At 41.7% G+C, this 23476-nt stretch overlaps 1 protein-coding gene across 6 annotated transcripts in view; it reads left to right on the top strand.

Moving 5' to 3' along the window:
- rapgef2b (Rap guanine nucleotide exchange factor 2b) overlaps window positions 1-23476 on the top strand; it is a 660162-nt gene that overhangs the window by 556847 nt on the left and 79839 nt on the right. For 4 of the 6 annotated variants that reach the window (XM_068041792.1, XM_068041811.1, XM_068041830.1 and 1 more), the window contains 3 exons: window positions 9765-9888; window positions 12283-12306; window positions 13514-13737. In XM_068041792.1, the coding sequence (XP_067897893.1) occupies window positions 9765-9888; window positions 12283-12306; window positions 13514-13737 (372 nt within the window). The remainder of the gene's footprint in view (window positions 1-9764; window positions 9889-12282; window positions 12307-13513; window positions 13738-23476) is intronic. The other 2 variants (XM_068041802.1, XM_068041821.1) reach the window with 1 other exon arrangement.

Below are 23476 nucleotides of genomic sequence, written 5' to 3'. Positions count from 1 at the left end.
AAAAATGTGACTATATCCATTTTTGTTGTTTGCTGTCCTTGAAATATCACTACTCTTTTTCACATCTTGCTCATGATTTCTCATTCATTATATTAGCTCATCTTGCTTTATCATTTAATTATATTGTGTTTCACCAATTTCTTCACATTTAAAACTAAATATGCTGCATTTGTTGTATCTTATTGCAGTCATATATTGTAGACAGACTGTACATCTCTTGTCTAAACTAAAGGTTGACCTTCTACCAGCGTATTGTATAAGTTGAACATATACTGGGCATATTTCTTGGTAATCAATGGCTCATTTTTCAGTAGACTTGCAATAGTTACATTGTGGCATATTGGCAATACTCTGTATACTATACATTGTTGTCCCCCATTTATTTATGTCACACTATTATTTATTCAGGAGTAATTTTAATTTTGTTTTGGGCCTTAGACAACTAATATAAATGACTCAGGTTTCACAGATTTATCTGAGCCACTCAAACTAACTATGTTGTGATTATTTCCAGTTGTATTCTATTCTTTATTAGAAGAAGCTTTGTCAACACAGGCCATGTTGCCTCTAATTTTTTTTGCTGGGTGCAGTAGGCTTATTGCACTGTACAATATATTCAAGATTGCTACGCAGCCTGTTTATTGCACTAAGCGGTATATTCAAGATTGCTGTATGGCTACACATAGCACAGCTTAGAGGGAACATTGACCACAGGTCAATTTACTTGTTTCCCAATAATGGTACAGTTGTGTATATTGTTTCTTGTATACATCAGAATGCTAAAGAAGGAAAGTGTTGAAAACAAAGGTTTACTCTTAACATTGAGCTTGTTCAAGGCCCACACTCCTAAGTTAAGAGAAAATTATGTGGTCATGATATGATTTGAAATTTCTTAATAACACTCTGTAATGCATAATGAAAATCAGAAGAATTTGAGGAGCTTTCTTCAATGGGGTAGAGGGATTCCAGGCCATTTCCGTGGCCTGAACCCTACTAGTTGGGCCCACATCCTCAAATGTGGAGGCCAGTACTCCTCACCTCACCGGGCATATAGTCCTCCACTGATGCACCAAATCCCAACTAAGCCAAAGGAACAGGAACTCGTGGTGTAAGCATCCCTGCCCTTGGCTGTGTCCCTTTCCAGTCATTTGTCTGATAAGGGTGAAGGAAGGTTTAGATCTTTGCAAGGCTTGAACATCCTGCGCTCCACAGAAGTGCAACAAATACATATTTTTTTAAAGAACCAGCCGGCCTCCTAAAACAGCATAGATGCAGTCAGGTACTTGGGTATCCTGTCCTCCAAGACAGACAAACATTGGTACTTTCAGCCACCATAGTGATATTTTTTCCTGGAGGATTCTGCTAGTCTCCAAGCAGAGTTACAGCAAGTTCCCCTCCAAGCCATGCACCATCCTGACTTGGAACTATAATCACTGTACCTTTACTGTCACTGGATCAAAAGCCTGGAACTCCCTCCCTAACAGCACTGTGGGTGTACCTACACCACATGGACTGCAGCAGTTCAAGAAGGCAGCTCACCACCACCTTCTCGAGGGAAATTAGAGATGGGCAACAAGTGTTGGCCTTGCCAGCAGCACTCACATTACATGAATGAATAAAAAAAAGACTTGCAAAGCCCCCCAAAAGATTTCAGTCTGTATTCTTTATCCACTATATTAGTAAACTTTCAAAGAATACCTAAATATGGACTGAAAGATCAATGACCATTAAGATTACATATTTGTCAAACTGAGAAATGCTGGTGGTACTGCAAACTGCATGCCCTTTGCATAGGTTTTATTAAAACTCGGTCAACATCACTGGCCCGGCTAGTTGAGAGGTGATGATCGAACTGAGCTCTGGCAGTTACTATCCAATTAGTTTCCTATGTTTATTTATAATGCCATGCTTTTGAAAAATCTAGATGTTCACATGAATAGTAGAAATTGAAATGAGCCTAACAAAGAGCTATCTATCCTCAGTGACACATGCACTTCCACCATTTTGAGCTGAGTCCAAAACAGATGAAAATCATAACTTGAAAGCAGAATTGGTTAACTTCTGCACTTGGTAAGGCAAGAATGTTAGTGCTGGGAAATGACTTATTTTCTGCTTTTGTATCATTTCAGCATCAACTATTCCCAGATTAGATAGACCACATTCAACTGCACAGTAAAACTTCCTCTATTTTGTGAATGAGCTCAAATCTTTGAAGAGAACTTTTTATTGCCATTGGAATTTTTTTCCAGTAATATTATCAAACAACCTTATGGTCCTCAGACTCAACTTTGTTGAGTTTAGGTTGCCAAAGCTCATTTTACATAAAAATGTAATAGAATTGAAGAAAGCTTTCATCCTGTCAATCTATGCTGAGCTCAGACTGAGCTTCCTTAGCAGTAATGACACTCTGCTAGTCCATGCTGCTACCAAATCTTCACGATAAAAACTATTTCCTTAACTTCATATTTTATAATGTTTTCAAGCATTTGCCTGATCATAGAATTATAGAATGGTTACAGCACAGAAGGAGGCCATTCAGCCTGCTGAGTTTGCGCTGGCTTTCTGCAAGAGCAAGTCAGCTAGTCCCACTACCCCTCCCCTCCACTCTTTTTCTCTGTAGCCTTTCAGATTTTTCTGTTCAGATAATTATCCAAAAACCTTTTGAAAGCCATGACTGAATCTGCCTCCACCATACTCTCAGGCAGTGCATTCCAGATCCTAACCACTCGCTGTGTTAAAGTTTTCTTATATCGCCTTTGGTTCTTTTGCCAGTCACCTTAAATTTGGTTCTTGAACGCTCCACCAAAGGGAACAGTTTCTCTCTCTTTGCTCTGTCTAGAACCTTCATGATTTTGAACACCTCTTTTTTTAAAAAAACTCCTCTCAACCTTCTCGTCTCTAAGGAGAACAAACCCAGCTTCTCCAATCCATCCTTGTATCTGAAGTCCCTCATCCCTGGAAACATACTCGTAAATCTTTTCTGCACCCTCTCTAAAGCCTTCGCATTCTTCCTTAAGTGTGGTGCCCGGAATTGGACACAATACTGCAGCTGAGGCTGAACCAGTAGTTTAGAAAGGTTCATTATAACTTCCTTGCTTTTGTTTCTATGCCTCTATCTATAAAGCTCGAGCTCCCCTATTCCTTTTTAACTACTTTCTCAACTTGCCCTGCCACCTTCATCGATTTGTGCAGATATGTCCCTAGGTCTCTCTGTTCCTTAAGTTTATATTGTCTCTCCTCATTCTCTTTACTAAAATGTATCACTTCACACACAACTGCATTAAATTTAATTTGCCCATTCCACCAGCCTGCCGATGTCCTCTTGAAGTCCATCTCTTTCTCCTCACAGTTCACAGTACTTCCAAGTTTGGTGTCATCTGCAGATTTTGAAATGTGCCCTGTACATCCAAGTCCAGGTCATTAATATATATCAAGAAAAGCAGTGGTCCAGTGGAAATGCAAACTTTGAGGAGAACACAGACTGCAAAGAGATTTAGAGGTTAAATGAGTGGCTAACAAGTTGGCTGATGGAGTATAATATGGGGAAGTGTGAGGTTATTCACTTTGGTCGTAAGAGTAGAAGAGCAGAATATTTTTTAAAAGGTGTGAAACTTGTAAATGTTGATCAGACAGACATGGGTGCGCTTGTATAAGGAACACAAAGTTAACATGCAGGTACAGTAATCAATTAGGATGGCTAATAGCATGTTGGCCTTTATGACAAGGGGATTGGAATACTAGAATAAAGAAGTCCTGTTACAATTGTACAGGGCTTTGGTGAGACCACATCTGTAATACTGTTTGTAGTTTTGGTCTCCATATTTAAAGAAGGATATACTTGCATTGGAGGCAGTACAACAAAGGTTTACTAGATTAGTCTTATGATGGGACGCTGAGTAAATTGGGCCTATATTTTCTGGAGTTCAGAAGAATGAGAGATGATCTCATTGAAACTTACAAGATTCTGAAGGGACTTGACAGGGTAGTCACTGAAAGATTGTTTCCACTGGCTGGGGAATCTAAAACACGGGAATACAGTCTCAGGATAAGGGGACGATCATATAGGACTGAGATGAGAAGAAATTTCTTCACTCAAAGTGTTGTGAATCTTTGGAATTCTCTACCCCAAAGAGTAGTGGATGCTGCATCGTTGAATATATTTAAGGCTGGCATAGACACACTTTTGGTCTCTCAGGGAATCAAGAGATATAGGGAGAATGTGGGAAAGTAGAGTTGAAACCCAAGATCAGCCATGATCATATTGAATGGCAGAACAGGCTAGACTGGCCGTATGATCTACTCCTGCTCCTATTTCTTATGTTTGGTTGCCCTACCTTTCGCCTTCTTGGGAATGTACCATGACTGTACCAAAGCCATCTCCTCTTTAATAGCAGCTCCTTGTGCTGTTACAGTTTTGTCTGCCAATCTTTCATTCCAGTTCACCTGGAACAGGTCCTTTCTCAACCCACTGAAATTGGCACTTATACAACTATGTATTTTTACTCTAAATTGGTCCTTATCTTTTTCCATAGCTGATATAAACCTTATAGTACTATGATCACTGTTCCCTAAATGTTCCCCTGCTTGATTCGCTTGATTCACTTGACCCACCTCACGCCGCAGAACCAGTTCCAGCAATGCCTCCTTCCTCGTTAGGTTGGAAATGTACTGATCAAGAAAATTCTCCTAAACACACTTCAGAAACTCTTCTCCCTCACTGCCCTTTACATTATTGCTATCCCAGTTTATATTAAAGTCCCCCATTATCCCTACTTTATAGTTCTTGCACATCTCTGTAATTTCCTAGAAAATATGCTCCTGTCTATCTTTCCCAATAGTTGGTGGCCTATAGGATGCACCCAGTAGTGTAATGGCACCTCTATTGTTTCTTAACTCTAATCAAATAGATTCTGTCCTTGACCACCTTAGGACTTCTGCTGTCTCCAACACTGTAATATTCTCTGTCAATACTGCCACTTCTCCTTTCTTTCCTGAACACCTTAAATCCACAAATATTTAGTACCAATCTTGCCCCTTTTTTGAGCCAGGTCTCCATTATCGCCACAACATCATATTCCCATGTGGCTGTTTCACAGTTCCCCAACCTTATTTAGCACAGTCTGTACATTTACATATTTCCCCTTAGTCTGACCTCACCTAATAGCTTACTGTTTCTTACTCTGGTGCAATACATCTCTCCCAATTCTTTGTGCACCTTGTCTATCCTTCCTGTTTCTACCTCAGTTGAGACCATTGACTTTAAAACCAAAGATATGCACTCCCCAGACCAATTTAAAGAAGTGCACAACAAGATTTCATGTTTTAAGACTTTTACTATAACAACGAAACTAAAAATCAACATTAACTAATCAGTACTTTGTAAGTAGCTAATACACTAAATTACAAAGAAAGGTATTTCCCATTAACGTATTGAAACACTTGAAAATCCCACACCACATTTTTACATTACACAGTGTCTTCATTGAGGCACTATTCTTGCAGTTAAAATTCCCAAATTACTCCCAGTTGCAATGGGTTAGATCTCCCAGTCCTTCTCAAAGTCATTGTCCTCGTTGCTCACTTCTCCCGAGCACTTTAGACCTGGACTTCCATGAATAAGGTCTTTTTTCCGCCACAAACCTCAGGTTTCAAATTTGGGGTTAAAGTCTTAAGCAGCCTTTTGCTGTATCAGGTTATAGCAGGACATTTACAAAGTCATCATGTGATCAGGCAGGTTTTCTGAAAGGGAAAATGTATTTGACTAATTTATTAGAGTTCTTTGAGGAAGTAACAAGCAATGTGGATAAAGGGGAACCTATACTTGGATTTCGAAAAGGCATGTGATACGGTGCCACATCAAAGGCTACTATACAAAATAAGAGTTCATGGTGTAGGGGGTAACATATTAGCTTGGGTAGAGGATTGGTTAGCCAGTTGGAAGCAGAGAGTAGGGAAAAATGGGTCGTTTTCGGGTTGGCAAGCCATACCTAGTGGAGTGCCACAGGGATCAGTACTGGGTCTTCAACTATTTACGATTTATTTTTATTTAGAGATACAGCACTGAAACGGGCCCTTCGGCCCACCAAGTCTGTGCCGACCATCAACCACCCATTTTTACTAATCCTACACTAATCCCATACTCCTACCACATCCCCACCTTCCCTATATTCCCCTACCACCTACCTATACTAGGGGCAATTTATAATGGCCAATTTACCTATCAACCTGCAAGTCTTTGGCTGTGGGAGGAAACCGGAGCACCCGGCGAAAACCCACGCGGTCACAGGGAGAACTTGCAAACTCCACACAGGCAGTACCCAGAATTGAACCCGGGTCGCTGGAGCTGTGAGGCTGCGGTGCTAACCACTGCGCCACTGTGCCGCCCTAACAATCTAAATCAGTGACTTGGATGAAGGGACTGAATGTATGGTAGCTAAATTTGCAGATGACACAAAGATAGGTAGGAAGCTAAGTTGTCAAGAGGACATAAAGAGTCTACAAAGGGATATAGATAGGTTAAGTTAGCGGGCAAAAATTTGGCAGATGGAGTATATTGTGGGAAAATGTGAACTTGTCCACTTTGGCAGGAAAAATAGAAAAGCAGAATATTATTTAAATGGAGAGAGATTGCAGAACTCTCTGGTGTCCTGATGCATGAATCACAAAAAATTAGTATGCGGGTACAGCAAATGATTAGGAGGGCAAATGCAATGTTGTCGTTTATTGCAAGGGGAATAGAATATAAAAGTAGGGAAGTTTTGCTACAGTTGTCCAGGGCCTTAATGAGACCACATCTGAAGTACTATGTACAGTTTTTGTCTCCTTATTTGAAAATGGATATAATTGCGTTAGAAACATTTCAGAGAAGGTTCACTCGACTGATACCTAGGATGAAGGGATTATCTTATGAGGAGAAGTTGAACAGGTTGGGCCTATATACATTGGAGTTTAGAAGAATGAGAGGTAATTTTATTGAAACATATAAAATCCTGAGGGGACTTGACAGGGCGCTGAAAGGATATTTCCAAGATGGGCGAGACTAGAACTAGGGTTAAAAATTTAGTTTAGAAATAAGGGGTCTCCCATTTAAGAAGGAGATGAGGAGAAATTTTTCTCTGAAGGTCATTGGTCTGTGGAATTTGGTTGATCAGGGAGCACTGGGTCATTGAATATATTCAAAACTGAGTTAGATAGATTCTTGATAGACAGAGAGTCAAGTGTTATGGGGGGGCAGACAGGAAAGTGGAGTTGAGGCCACAATCAGATCAGCCATGATCTTATCAAATGGCAGAGCAGGCTCAAGGGGCCGAATGACTACTCCTGCTCCTAATTTGTATGTTCATATGTTCTAAACTCACTTCTGAGGCTGCCACTGCTGGTATTTGTGTCTTCTGTTTTTCTTTACATCTGCAGACTTCTGAAAGCCTGTTGAATTTATCCAGAATCAAAAGTTAGTAGTCATTTGCCTTTTTCAATAGGCAGAGTCCTCAAGTCTGGCCACAACAGAACCACCCGGGCCTACCTTTGTTTCCAGATGTTAAAAATTTCACTTGAGTTTGCATCTTCAGAGTCCCTGTTTACGGTCTGAGAGAGCAAAACCCATTGTCTTTCAGGTGTTACGCATTAACTGTTCCAAAAAACTACTTTGTTATTCTTCATTGATGTGTTGTAATCTTTTTGGAATTCTCAGTATCATCTTAATGGCAGACTTGGTATCTCTTTAATAGATTTTCTCATGACTTGTTTAACTATGGTGGCTATTGTAGAGGTTACAGGATGGGAGGGTAACTAGTCTGAACTAGAATCTGGGCCCAAACTAGTCAAAAGCATGAGGTGATAGCCAAAGTTCTAATTTTTGCATTCCGTACACCATCAACATTCTGTCAGCAATCTGTCGAGATTGTAATTATGCTGAAGTTTTTACTTTTCATTTTAACCTTTCATTCTGCTTTCAAAAGGATTCCTTGTTCACATGATAGCCAAGATCCCTGTCTTGTCTTTAGGCAGAGTTGGTGTGAGGTCACATGTCTCCTCTGAATCTTTTTACACTGTATTTAAAAATCACAGTTTTTAAAACATAATCATACTACAAAGTATAGCATTCATGACGCTTCTAGTGCAACATCCTGGTTCCCATTCCTAGCAAGTTAGTTTAAACACTCCCCAACAGCACTAGCAAACCACTCCGCGAGGACATTGGTCACGGCCCTGTTAAGTTGCAATCCATCCGTTCTGTACAGGCCACACCTCCCCAGAACCGATTCCAGTGTCCCAGGAATCTAAATCCCTTCCTCCTGTGCCATTTCTCCCGCCATGCATTCATCAGCTGTATCCTCCTATTTCTATATTCACTGGCATGTGGCACTAGGAGTAATCCAGAGATTGCTACCTTTGAGGTCTTGCTTACTAGTCTCCTTCCTAGCTTCCTAAAATCTGCCTGCAGCACCTCATCCCTCTTTCTACCTATGCCAGTGATACCGATAAGGACCACAACCTCTGGCTGTTCGCCCTCCCCCCTCAGAGTGGTCTCCAGCCAACCAGTGACATCCTGGCACCAGGGAAGCAACATACCTTCTGGGTTCACATGTGCGACCGCACAAACGCCTGTCTGTTTCCCTAATTGTAGAATCCCCTATCACTATTGTTTTCCCATTCTTCCTTCTGCTTCCCTGTGTAGCTGAGTCACCCATGGTGCTGTGGACTTCACTCTGGCTGCACTCCTGTAGATGAACCATCACTTTCACCAGTATTCAGAACTGAATACTGGTTGGAGAGCAAGATGCACTCAGGGGTCTCCTGCACTACTTGCCTGGTCTTCCTTGACTGCCTGGTGGTCACCCATTCCGTCTCTGCCTGCACACTCTTAAGCTGCAAGGTGACCAACGCCAAGGTCATGCTATCCATGAAATTCTCAGCCTTGCAGATGCACTGCAGTGACATCAGCTGCTGTTAAGCTCTGAAACCCAGACCTTGAGCTGTTCCACATGGAAATAAACTTTTTTTTATATACAAGTCTTCAGTTATCTAGTTTGTTATTAATTTAATAAAGTAATTGTAAGTTACAGATACCTAGCTCTGAGTTTAGCACACCTCCCTAGCTTAAAGAGCAAAATAAAGCTGCAATACTTACCAACTAATCACCTACCTGCTGTCCTGTGACATCACTCCTTGATTTTTTTTTGTTGATTTATGGTCTGTTTTTGAGTCCCGCGATGCTTTGGTCTCCGTTACTCCTGCTGCGCTATTTTAATATCTTCAGTCCGCTCGCATGTTGCTCTGGCCTCTGCTACTGCTGCGGTGCTGTTTTTATATCTTCACTCCTTTCCCACACTGCTCTGGCCTCTCTGCTGCTGCCGCACCGCTTTTATACCTTCAGTCCTCTCCTGCAATTATTTTTTCTTTCCTGCTGCCTCGCTGTTTATATATCTTCAGTCCTCTCCGGTGATGCTCTGTTCTCTGCTGCCGTCACACTGTTTTTATATCTTCACTCCTCTCCTGCGATCCCAATTTCATTAATCAATTTGCAAAGTCTGGGTTAGCATAGCTGCTAACCATTAATAGCTCTACCCAGATTTATGGTCTGCAGTCCTCCTCCTACCAACATTCCTAGTATTGAAATCAATACACCTAGTGCAATCTCATCATCTGACTCATTCCTTCTCAGAACTTTAAAACATTGGAATTCCTTAATGGGGTCTTGGTCGTTCACTTGGGGTTCTCTGGAAATTAACTATCCTTGTCACGAGTCTTTTTTTTTCTCTTAGGGAATGACTCCAAAGTGGAAGGTTTGGTGAACTTTGAAAAACTACGGATGATTGCTAAAGAAATCCGTCATGTTGGCCGTATGGCTTCAGTTAATATGGATCCTGCTGTTATGTTCAGAACAAGGTTAGTGTTATCTGTTCACAGAATCATAGAATCCATAGTAGTATAATCTGAGCCAATTAAAATTATTCATCATAGCGAATAAAATAACTTTTCAAATAGGGCTGGCTGTGGACAAAAATACTTTTTATTCTTAAAAGAATAAGCACAATTCAGATTGTTTCAGTCCTGAAGACACAGCAGCAATGGTCCTCTGAGGATACAAAATAACTTGCTTTAGAGACTGAAATTGCATAATCTAGCACAAAAGGATGTGTGTTATTTTAGTTATTATTTAATCATAGTTATTTTGGCTCTGTTTTTGGTGTTTCATCTCAGATGTACAATGTTTCAAAATGGGTTTTATGAAATGTCTCTGTTTCCTTATGCAGTGCAATGCTCTTCGAAGGTCTTACACTAGCAGGGTGTCTTTTATAGTATTGAACAAGAGCCAAAAGAATGCATTAAATGGTTCCTATTTGTTTCTATAAATGAAGAAGTTGTTTACAGTCTCCTGTTTTGCACATGCACTATTTTGGTTTTCCAAAATCTGAAGTGTTAAATCAGCTCAAGTTTATAGTCCTATGTTGGTGCCAAATTGCAAATACTAACCAAAAAAGCTGTACTAGCTTGAATAAACCTCAGCCGCCCATAGTGTTCTGCACTTATATTTCCAGTAAGGTTCCTCCTGGATATCACTTTTTTAAAATAAAGTGTGGTAAAGTACATATATGTGTTCTTTTGGGCCTCCTTATCTCGAGAGACAATGGATACGCGCCTGGAGGTGGTCAGTGGTTTGTGAGGCAGCGCCTGGAGTGGCTATAAAGGCCAATTCTGGAGTGACAGGCTCTTCCACAGGTGCTGCAGAGAAATTTGTTTGTTGGGGCTGTTGCACAGTTGGCTCTCCCCTTGCGCCTCTGTCTTTTTTCCTGCCAACTACTAAGTCTCTTCGACTCGCCACAATTTAGCCCTGTCTTTATGGCTGCCCGCCAGCTCTGGCGAATGCTGGCAACTGACTCCCACGACTTGTGATCAATGTCACACGATTTCATGTCGCGTTTGCAGACGTCTTTATAACGGAGACATGGACAGCCGGTGGGTCTGATACCAGTGGCGAGCTCGCTATATATGTGTGTTAGTAAGGAATTGCATGCAGCAAGCTAATATGTACTGTTTTAAAAAAAAATAGAATGCTGCTGTAAGATGAGCAGTCAGGCTGGTTGTAGTTGTGCTTTTTCGCTATTGTTCTTGTATACAAACCAGACAATTTAATGAATAGGAAGATGAAGATTATTGATCTACAACACTGGTTTTGTAAGCAGCTCTGTATGCATTTCACGCATTTCAAGTGCAAAATATTCTCTAAGGTAATGATTAGGTTTTCACAGAAAGCAAGATATCTGACATTGTAATTACTATTTAATTGTTTCCAACCCAAATAACTTCAGTTTTCAGATGAATCTTACTTTTCATATTGCTATCTTTATCAGTAGTCACTGCGATAGTGCAACTTAAAACTGGTGTCTCATTTTAGATTTCATGTTGGGTTTATCAGTGGTCAGTTGTACATTTGGTTGTTTCTGCTGCAGGACTGCCCATTAACAGATATTTTGAAAGCAATTGGCTTAGAGTTATGAAAAAATAAGATGATTTGGATATGCAGTATTGTAAAGAAAACATATCTCATTTGCTACAGAAATATGACAATATGTTGAACAGTTATCGACTTTGAATTTGGGGGTTGATTTGCTGCCAACAGAAATGAAAATAGGTAGTTTCTCTAATGGGCGGGCAGTCTGCAATGTCAGTTTTACTCTGGGACGGCAAGATAAATATCTAACCCATGGACAGAATTAATTGAAGCTGCAATCTGCACTCCTTTAAAAAGTACATCATTTTGTATTATAAAGTAATATAGCATATTTAGCGCATCTTTAGACTGTCATTCAAATGTTATGTTGAGATCACTATCCACTATGTATCTGTAAGGATCATAGAAATCCAGGTTTGAGATGGATGTGCTTTCTGGTTATTAAAAGTTCTGTTCCTATAAATATATGATTGTATCTATAATGAACAGAATGTTTTCTGCACTTACTTTGTCTTTATAGAGAACAATGGCAAAACAAAATCTCTCAATTATTGTATATGATTTCAGTGTTAACATATTGAAAGTTTTCATTACTACTTTCTACAGTGAAGGGTAAAAGTTACTGTGACTGGACTGGGAAACGTTTGTATTTAACTTAGTGTGTTTGACCATGGCCAGTTTTGATGACTGAAGTGACTGGACTGTGTTATGTCCCTTGGCTTCTGTTACTGCATGTCTGAGATCTGGTCTTTTCTGTCTGAGCTTGTGATCTTTCTCTGTCTTTCTTCCTATGCCCACGCTTCAATATTCATGGCTCTCAATTACAGGAAGAAGAAGTGGAGAAGTCTGGGGTAAGTGGTGGAACTGCCGGCACCAAGGACGTTTTTTGCCATTTTGCATTTTCCCTTTCTGCTGCTTCCTTTATGCTTTCACATTTTTCAGTTTAACCCTTTGGCTCTGGCCTCATATTGGATGATCTTTACCTACTCACATGAGTCTGTTCTAACATTGCTTAGGCTACTAAGGTAATTTAAGAGATTTTAGAAGCAATAGCTTCAAAACCATTAAAGCACATAATCCCTTAAAAATTGCATATTTACTGATGGTTTGAAAAGGACATTTAACATATATAAATAGACAAATTTTTAATCCTGAGAAACTGTTTAAAAAGACATATTTTAAAGATAAACATAAAGCAATTAAATATTGGCGGTCAGAATTATGTGGGCAATTAGGTATTATAATTGCAATATACTTCCCCTTTCATTCAGCATTAGGGAGCTTCAGTGGTTCAGCTTAATGTTGGGCTTGTATCTCTCTCGACAGGGATGCATTTTGATAAATTTGGGTACTTACAAATGGAAAATTTGATTTTATTCATTTTTATTCACTTAATTTGCTTTTACAGGAATAATAATGCCAAAATAATTTGTTATGTACTTTCTGTGTAATAGTGAAGTTTTATTCCATTTACCTGTATTTAGGGTCATCCTGGTAGCTCGGGATAGGAGTGATTTTTGAAGTCTCAGCATTCAGTAACTTTTGGGTTAAACTACGAATGGACTGCAGTCCCATTATTTGCTTTTCGATCTTATGTAGAGGGAAATATTCCATTCTTTGGGAGCAGAAAAGAGTGTACCTTTCTGCTGATCATAAAGTGATACAGAGAAATACTGAAACAATTTTGTTATTAATATTGTCAGGATTTATTTCAACTGCTATTTAACCTCAGTCCTGCATGAGCTTCGACTCTTGCTCCAATTCTTCTGCCAGAGTAGTAGCTTCTTTTAAACTAGTGGGCAGAGATGCTTATAGTGGTGTAAAGTTTGATTGCCACCTTGAAGCAGGATAAGGTTATCTGCAGAGTAGTTGCTGATTTTTATTTTCCTTTCTCTCTTCATTCATTTTCTTTCATTTTTGTCTGTCTGACTTACTGGAATGAGGCATGTGTTATTTTGAGCTTGAACAAGACTGACCTCAATCTGACCTTTGCATGTCCCAGTCTTTGACTTTCCATGCTGAAACCAGCGGCATCTCTCTCTCTTTCCACTGTGGCAGGTCGCTTAGCCAGGGCAGTACAAATGCTGCTGCGCTGGATGTGGTACAGACAGGGGGACACAAAAAACGGGTTCGTCGCAGTTCATTTCTCAATGCAAAGAAACTCTATGAAGATGCGCAGATGGCTCGGAAAGTAAAACAGTACCTTGCAAACCTTAACCTGGACATGGATGAAGAAAGCCTGCAGGCCTTGTCATTGCAGTGTGAGCCAAGTACGAATACATGTAAGTCACAGATTTTTAAAAATATTCTTTGACAAAATGTTAATTAATTTGCATTGTATCAACAAGTGGAAAAACCAGTATTTCAGATTTTATTAGGTTGTGGGTTAAAGGAAACATTCAATTTCCTTCCAGTTGTGAAAAACAATAAATTACAATTTTGAAATGGTTTATTAAAATATTAGTAATCTTGACTTTTAGTATTACATTTTGTTACAAAAGAAACAATTTATTTTAATGGTTCTTTTGCATAATTAACGTTAGATAATTCATTATGAAGGTAGGATTTTAAATTCTTTTTGATGGATCATATGGAGCAACTTGTAACATTCTTTCACGGGCAGCGTTTTAACTAAACATAATGCCTGAATGTTTACTTAAAACTCTAAGGTTAAATTATCAATTGAATGAACCAGATGTCATGATTATTACGCCATAACCATTCAGCAGGTTAAAGCTGTTCATTTTGCAGGTCCAGGAAAATGACACACTCCTTGAGTCAACTAGTTTAAGCTTTCAGCACTGATATATGCATTAATATTACAGTTTAAACACAAAAAAAGTTGCAGTAAACAAGCACTTAAATTTAAAAAACAAGAAATGCTGGAAATACTCAGCAGGACTGGCAGTATCTGTGGAGAGAGAAGCAGAGTTAACGTTTCAAGTTACTGACCTGAAATATTAACTCTGCTTCTCTCTCCACAGATGCTGCCAGACCTGCTGAGTATTTCAGCATTTCTTGTTTTTATTTCAAATTTCCATCGTCTGCAGTATTTTGCTTTTACTTAAATATTTAACGTTGGTTGTCTTTAATTAATTATTTATAGTATTCTCATAAGGACCAAGTTTGAAGTAGAAGAAAAAAAGTGTTTTCGGACCATTTTAAGGGATGTGATAAAGCAGTATATCCCTATGAGAACATGATGAGGGTCTAGATTTTGCACTCAGCTGCGAAGGTAGAGTGCTTGCTTTTCACCTCGCTGATAGCTGCCCACAAAGTTTTGACCAGCTTTAGAGTACAAATTTGCTCTGATGTGGCATTGTTCAAGAGCAGCACCCACTACAGGGGATCTGTGGTGCCTGTGAGCAGGTCAAGGAGGCTATTCATTCAACAGATTGCAGAATCCTCACTGAGACTCACAGAGCTCAAACCAGGAAGTATAAAGCAGGAAATATACATTATATTTAAATGTTGTACAGAAAGTTAACTAAAGATTGGGAAACATATGGAATCAAGGGAGAGAAAGAAAAGAGGTAGACAGAAATGGCAACTTCCGGATTCCCACGTTTATCTTCTGCTGTCTGATTTACCCTATAATAGAAGTAGGCGTTGAGCCTCACCATTAATGTTTTTGTAAAATCTACAGCACTATTTTCTGTTGAGGGAATTTTTCAGGGCCAGGGAAGTCATTCAGCATTAATTATAACTTACCATGCCAATAAAAATTCACTTACTCCTGAATGCACAAACACAAACTTTTTCAGCCATCTTTAGTGGAGAAAAACAAGGTCACGCCATGCAATCTTTTCAGTGCTGAGTTTTTTCTGGCAAGGACTGCAATAATAAACACTGTGAAGGAGTGGTGTAACTCTGATTGCAATTCCAGATTTCTGTGGTTAACCATGTGCACGTGCGGGCGCCTGAAGTTGCTGCTCGATTTACTCTGCAATAACAGTGATAACATCACTGTTGTTATTCTCACAAAATCCAGGCTGAGTTTTTACGGGATGCTTTTAAAGAAGGTTTATGGGATTAAGAGCATATAATGAGCTGGATTGAAAGTAAATGGTTATAATAAATAGAAGAAGCTCTTCCTGGGAGTAACTAGTAGAGGTGGTTCGGGCCACTTTTTATTCACACATTTCATAAAATTGAAACTATCTGTTCAGTCTGCTTCTGCTACTTCTGCCCCTCATTCTTGCCCAATAAAACAAACCTCTGGCCTCGTCCTGACCCTGCATACTTCTATGATCTCTCTTCTATTGCTCCCATTTCCTCTCCAAGCTCATCCTGTCCACAAGACCCATTTCCTGCTCCCTTAGTGCCATTTCCACTAAACTGCTGCCCACCCAACTTCCCATGTTAGCTTGTAGTTTTCCACGCCTCCAATTTACATACATAGGATATCATACATAGGATATACAGCGCAGAAACAGGCGATTTGGCCCAATCAGTCCATGTCAGCATTTATGCTCCACTCATACCTCCTCCCATCTTTCCTCATCTAAATCTATCATCATAACCCTCTATTCCCTGCTTTCTCATATACTTGTCTAGCTTTCCCTTAAATATATCTATACTATTCACTTCAACCACTCCTTGTGTTAGCGAGTTCAACATTCTCACCACACTTTGGGTAAAGAAGTTTCTTTTGAATTCCCTATTTGATTTCTTGGTGACTATCTTATATTGGTTTTTGCACTGGAGTGCTGACTTGGATTGCATTAGAGTGTTAAAGTGGAAGTTTGGTGACTGAGGATAATTAAGGGTTAATTTTATCTTAAGTCTAGTCTGTCTTTTATTTAGCAGATTAACTTAACAGTTGCTGTTACGGTTGGAGAAGGTGAGTTTTAGACCAGTTTTAAACAGAGTTCACTCAGGCTCTGCTTGCAGCTGCACCTTATTAATTAGAGAATTGGGTTAAACCAGTTTTCAGTGGCTAGAGTCAGTCAGTATAAAAGTGGGCCATCTTACAGTGCTAACCTTATTTGTGCTGGAGTGCTGACTTGGGTTGCAGTAGAGTGTTAAAGTGGAAGTTTGGTGACTGAGGAAGTTCAGTGAGGAGCTCCTTTCATTTCCTACCTGTCCTCAGAGTGAGGGGAGCTGAGAGTCTCCAAAGAGCACAGCTGACTGGTAAGTAAGTCCTGGTGGGTATTTTTCAAAGTGGGAGTTTTGTGACTGAGGGAGTTCGGAGCTCCTTTCATTTCCTACCTGTCCTCAAAGAGCGTGAGGGGAGGCAAGAGTTACCACAGAGGACAGCTGACTGATGAGTAAGTCCTGGTGGGTATTTTTCAAAGTGGATTGAATTGTAAGTCATTGTTTTCGCAAGACTTCGTTGATTTATTTTTTTATTATAATAGTCTTCTAAAGTTTTACATTTGAAGGGTTTAGTCATGGCAGGAGAGCTTGAAGCCGTGGCTTGCTCCTCTTGCTGCATGTGGGAATCCGGAAACATTTCCAGTCCCCGGGACCAGTATGTGTGCAGGAAGTGTGTCCAGCTGCAGCTCCTGGAAGCTCGGGTTTCAGAGCTGGAACGGCGGCTGGAAACACTGTGGAGCATCTGCGTGTCTAAGAGCATTGTGGATAGCACATATAGGGAGGTGGTCACACCACAGCTGAAGGGACTTGAAGGAAGGGAATGGGTGACCACCAGGCAGTCCAAGAGAATCAGGCAGGTAGTTCAGGAGTCCACTGGGGTCCCACTTGCAAATCGGTATTCCATTTTGGAGGCTGATGAAGCTGGTTCCTCCAGGGAGTGCGGACAGAGCCAAGCTTCTGGCACCGCAAGCGGCCAAGGGGGGGAAGGAAGGGGGAAAGAGAGGCACAGGAAGGGGGAAAGAGAGGAAGAGCAGTAGTAATCGGGGATTCTATAGTCAGGGGAACAGATAGGCGCTACTGTGGCCATCAACGTGACTCCAGGATGGTGTGTTGCCTCCCTGGTGCCAGGGTCCGGGATGTCACTGGCTGCAGGGCATCCTGAAAGGGGAGGGTTATAAGGCAGAGGTCATGGTACATGTTGGTACCAATTACATAGGTAGAAAGAGGGATGAGGTCTTGCATCAAGAATTCAGGGAGTTAGGCAGTAGACTAAAAAGCAAGACCTCTTGGATTGTAATCTCTGGATTACTCCCAGTGCCACGTGCTAGCGAGTATAGAAATAGGAGAATAGCACAGATGAATGCGTGGCTTAAGAGTTGGTGCAGGAGGGAGGGTTTTAGATTCCTGGACCACTGGGACAGTTTCTGGGGAAGGTGAGACCTGTGCAAGCGGGACGGTCTACATTTGAACCAGAGGGGGACTAACATCCTTGCTGGCGGTTTTGCTAGTGTTGTTGGGAGGAGTTTAAACTAATTTGGCAGGGAGAGGGGATGCAGACTCCTAGCAGAATAGGGACACAGCTAAACACAGGAAAGCGAAAAAGGCAGAGGGAATACAGTGGAAGTAAGTTTCAAGGGAGTAAGACCAGGATGGAAGGCCTCTACTTTAATGCCAGGAGTATTGCAGGTAAAACGGATGAGTTAAGGGCAATGATTGACACGTGGAATTGTGATATAGTAGCCATCACGGAGACATGGTTGAGGGAGGGGCAGGATTGGCAGCTGCCGGGATATAGAATCTTCAGGCGAGACAGAGGAGGGGGTAAAAGAGGAGGGGGCATTGCAATATTAGTTAAGGAGTCAGTTACTGCACTAAGGAGAGATGATATCTTGGAGGGGGCATCAAATGAAGCTTTATGGGTAGAGTTTAGGAATAAAAAAAGGGACAGCCCCATTGCTAGGTGTTTATTATAGACCCCCAGATAGTCAGCGGGAAATTGAGGAACAAATATGTGCGCAATTTGCAGAGGTGTGTAAAAATAATAGGGTAATTATATTAGCTGATTTCAACTTTCCCAAGATTAATTGGGATAGTCATCGTGTTAAGGGCTTAGATGGAGTGGAGTTCTTAAAATGTATACAGGAGAACTTTTTAGCTCAATATGTAGAGGATCCAACAAGGGAGGGTGCAGTGCTGGACCTAATTGTGGGGAATGAAGCCGGACAGGTGGTTGATGTGTTGGTGGGGGAGCATTTTGGTGATAGCGACCACAACATGGTACAATTTAATCTTGTTATGGAGAAAGAAATAGACAAGTTTCAAAAAAAGGTTTTGGATTGGGGTAGAGCGAATTTTAGTAAAATAAGGCAGGATCTGGCCACGGTAGACTGGAAAGAGTTACTTGTCGGGAAATCTACAGAAGAGCAGTGGGGGCATTCAAAAAGGAAATGGGGAGGGTGCAGGCCCAACATGTTCCCTCTAGGGTAATAGGTAGGAGCAACAAGCTCAGAGAACCACGGATAACCAGAAACATTCAGGGTACGATGAGAAGGAAAAGAGAGGCTTTTAGCAAATACAAGGAGAGCAAATCAATGGAAGCATTAGTGGAGTACAGAAAGTGTAGGATGGAGCTTAAGAAAGCAATTAGGAGAGCAAAGAGGGGATATGAGAAAGCTCTGGCTGGTAAGAGTAGGGAAAATCCCAAGATATTCCATAAGTATATCAATGGGAAGAGGATAACCAGGGAAAGAGTAGGACCCGTTAGGGACCAAGGGGGAAATTTGTGGGTGGAGCCAGAGGACATTGGTAGGGTGTTGAACGAATGCTTCACATCTGTCTTCAACCAAGAGAAAGAGGATGTAGATATGGAACTTAGAGAGAGATGTTCTTGAGCAAATTGTCATAGGGAATGACAAGGTATTGGAGGTTTTGGAAGGCTTAAAAGTGGACAAATCTCCAGGTCCGGACGATTTGTGTCCCAGCATGCTGTTGAAGGCGAGGGCGGAGATTGCAGGGGCTCTGACCCTAATTTTTAATGCCTCTCTGGCCACGGGGGAGGTGCCAGAGGACTGGAGAACAGCTAATGTGGTCCCACTATTTAAGAAAGGTTGTAGAGATAAGCCAGGGAACTACAGACCAGTGAGTCTCACGTCAGTGTTAAGGAAATTATTGGAGAAAATTCTGAAGGAGAGAATCTATCTCCACTTGGAGAGGCAAAATTTGATTAGGAATAGTCAGCATGGCTTTGTCAGAGGGAGGTCATGCTTAACAAATTTGATTGAATTTTTTGAGCATGTGACCAGGTGTGTAGATGAGGGTAGTGCAGTTGATGTAGTTTACATGGATTTCAGCAAAGCCTTTGACAAGGTTCCACATGGGAGACTTATCAAGAAAGCAAATGTACATGGGATACAAGGTAACTTGATAAGGAGGATTCAAAATTGGCTTAGCTGTAGGAGACAGAGAGTGATGACAGATGGCTGTTTTAGTGACTGGACGCCAGCGTCCAGTGGCGTACCACAGGGATCTGTGCTGGATCCCCTATTGTTTGTCATTTATATAAACGACATAGATGACTGTGTGGGGGGTAGGATCAGTGAGTTTGCGGATGTCACAAAGATTGGCCGAGTGGTTAACAGTGAGGTGGAGTGTCTTGGGTTACAGGAAGATATAGACGGGATGGTCAAATGGGCAGAAAAGTGGCAGATGGAATTTAACGCTGGAAAGTGTGAGGTGATACACTTTGGAAGGATTAATGTGACACAGAAGTATTCAATGAATGGCCTGACACTGGGAAGTTCCGAGGAACAAAGGGACCTTGGCGTGTTTGTCCATAGATCTCTGAAGGCAGAAGGGCAGGTTAATAGGGTGGTGAAAAAGGCATATGGGACACTTGCTTTTATCAATCGAGGCATAGATTACAAAAGCAGGGAGGTCATGTTGGAGTTGTACAGAACTTTAGTAAGGCCACAGCTGGAGTACGGTGTGCAATTCTGGTCGCCACATTATAGGAAGGATGTGATTGCATTGGAGGGGGTGCAGAGGCAATTCACCAGGATGTTGCCTGGGATGGGACATTTAAGCTATGAAGAGAGGTTGGATAGGCTTGGGTTGTTTTCACTGGAGCATTGAAGACTGAGGGGTGACCTGATCGAGGTGTACAAGATTATGAGGGGCATGGATAGGGTGGATAGGGAGAAGCTGTTCGCCTTAGTTGAAGGGTCAGTTACGAGGGGTCACAAGTTTAAGGTGAGGAGCGGGAGGTTTAAGGGGGATTTGAGGAAGAACATTTTTACCCTGAGGGTGATGATGGTCTGGAATGCCCTGCCTGGGAGGGTGGTAGAGGCAGGTTGTCTCACATCCTTTAAAAAGTACCTGGATGAGCACTTGGCACGTCATAACATAACATTCAAGGCTATGGGCCAAGTGCTGGCAAATGGGATTAGGTAGACAGGTCAGGTGTTCTAATGCATCGGTGCAGACTCGATGGGCCGAAGGGCCTCTTCTGCACTGTATTATTCTGTTATTCTGTGATGGCCTCTGGTTAGCTCTTCCCCACAAGTGGAAACATTCTCCCTGTATCCACTCTATCAAAACCTTTCATAATTTTAAAGATCTTGATTAGGTCACCTTTCAGTCTTTTTTCAAGAAAAAAGCGACCCAGCCTATTCATCCTTTCCTGATATGCATGCCCATGCATTTCTGGTATCATCTTTGTAAATCTTCTCTGCACTCTTTCCAGTACCTCTATATCCTTTTTGTAATATGGCGACCTGAATTGTACACAGTATGCTAAGGGCTGGATTTTATGCCACAGTGGGGCTCCCAGCGCCGGGCAGAAATGGTGGGGGGAGCCCTGACTCGGCCAGCTGGAACTCCCCAGGAGCGATTCAATGCTGTCGGGCCAATTAACAGCCTGGCGGCCGGATCCCTGTCCCTTTAAAGACGGGAATCCCGTCTCCAAGAGGTGCCGGCCAATCACAGGGCTGGCAGCCCATCAGCAGTGCCACCAGGAGCAGTGGCTACTGCTGGTACTACAGAGGCCTTGAACCCAGGCCCAGCATTGGAGCCTGGATCCAAGATACGTGAGGCAGGGTTGCCAGGGCCAGTCCGGAAGGCCTTTACGAGGGGTATGGGAGGGTGGGCATTAAATACAGGTGGGGGTGGGGGGTGTTCAGGAAGTTGCAGGGGCCCTCCGTGGGCTGGGCTACAGATTGGCCATGGAGGAGGCCCTGTTTGACTGGGTGACCTCCCCCCATCCCCCCCCGCCCCCCCATCACTTGTGAAATCCAAGCGGCAGCAGGAAGAGGCTACCTAAGGGCCTCAGTTGGCCTCTGAGCGGGAAGGCTGTCGTCAGCCTATGCTACCCCCTACAGAATTGCATGTGACGGGGAGGCGACAGGCCCTCCACCCCCTGCTCCCTATCTCCTGTTGCAATTCTATAGGCCCCCTCCCCCCACCTCCGAACCCGTCTCGGGCGGCCCATAAAATTCAGCCCTTAAGTGTGGTCTAACCAAGGTTCCATACAGGTTTAGCAAAACTTCCCTACTTTTCAATTCTGTCCCTCTAGAAATAAAGCCTAGTGCTTGGTTTGCTTTTTTTTAATGGCCTTGCTAACCTGTGCCACATCTTTTAGTGATTGATGTATTTGTACTCCGAGATCCCTTTGTTATTCTATGCTACCTAGACTCGCACCTTCCAAGTAATAAGTGACCTCCCTATTCTTCCTACCAAATGTTCTTCCTCATATTTATCTGTGTTGAACTTCATTTGCCCATTCTGCAAGTTTATCAATGTCATTCTGTAATTTGTTGCAGTCTTCCTCAGTAGAGGGCAAGGGTTGCTCTGAGGGAGGGAGGATCTCAAGCCAGGGTTCTGCTCTCTTTCCTTCCACTTCTATCGTTTCTCCACCATAGAGTTTATGCAGTCAGTTTCCGACAGTGTTGCGGCTTGTTGGATGAGGCACTGCCATATGGTGCGGTTTGTGGTTAGTTCCTGCCATGCACCATTGTCAGTCTGACCCTTTCTCAGTGAGATCTTCAGAGTGTCCTTGAAAAGTTTTCTTTGTCGTCCTTGAGTTTGGGTGCCATCCTTAAGTTGTGAGTAGAGGATCTGTTTCTGAAGCTGATTATTTGGTATGCGGATGCTGTGCCCAGACCAGTGGAGCTGATTTTGCATAATCATGGTTGCGATGCTGGAGGAATTGGCTTCAGTGAGGATTCTGGAGTTTCTTTGACTGTCTTCCCAATTGACGTTGAGCATCCTATAGAGACACTTCTGGTACAAATTCTTCAGCATCCAAGGTGCCTTTGGTAGGTTACCCAAGTCTCACTGCCATATAGAGGGTGGTGACAACAATAGCGTTGTAGACTAAAGCCTTTTTCCTCTTTTGGAGATCTTTGTTGTCAAAGACCCACAGACTCTGTGCTGGATCTCCACTTCGATGGTGACCTTTTGAGAAAAGGCAGCTGCCGAGATGTGAGAAGTGTTCAGTTAGTCTTTTATGGGGCACCTTATCAAAGGCCTTTGAAAATCCAGATAAATTACATTTACTGCATTACCATTGTCTACTCTCTCTGTTACCTCCTGAAAAAATTCAATAAAGTTGATCAAGCAAGATTTTTCCCTATTGAAATCCATGCTGAATATTCATTCTATATTTTTCTTTTCTAGCTGTTCTTCTATTCTCTCCTTTAGTAGGGATTCCATTATTTTTCCTATCACAGATATTAAGCTGACTGGTCTAGAATTCCCTGGGCATGTTCTGGCCCCCTTCTTAAATATACTATCTGCTAGTCCTCTGGCATTACACCTTTTATTAAATTATTATTAAATATATGTAGTAATGTCTCTGCTATCTCTTCCCTGCATTCTTTTAAAATGTGTGGATGCAATCCATCTGGACCAGGGCTTCATCCTCTTTTGAGTTTGATTAGTTTATTTCAATACATTCCCTTTTTACATGCTTTTTTGTTATACTTATGTCCTTCTCTGTTATCATCTTAAAGCATATTATATTATGGTCACTATTGGCTAGATGTGCCCCCTACTTTTACTTCTCTTATCTGCTCTATTTCATTTCCCCATTACTAGATCCATTATCAATTATTTCCTGTTGGGATTTTTACATATTTGGTTTGAAAGTACTCCTCTAAACATTTTAGGAACTCCATTCACTCATCCCATTTACCTACCTCTTCTAGC

Source organism: Heterodontus francisci, chromosome 1 (genome assembly GCF_036365525.1).
Source record: "Heterodontus francisci isolate sHetFra1 chromosome 1, sHetFra1.hap1, whole genome shotgun sequence".
Taxonomy (NCBI): domain Eukaryota; kingdom Metazoa; phylum Chordata; class Chondrichthyes; order Heterodontiformes; family Heterodontidae; genus Heterodontus; species Heterodontus francisci.
This window is presented reverse-complemented; position numbering and strand designations above follow the sequence as displayed.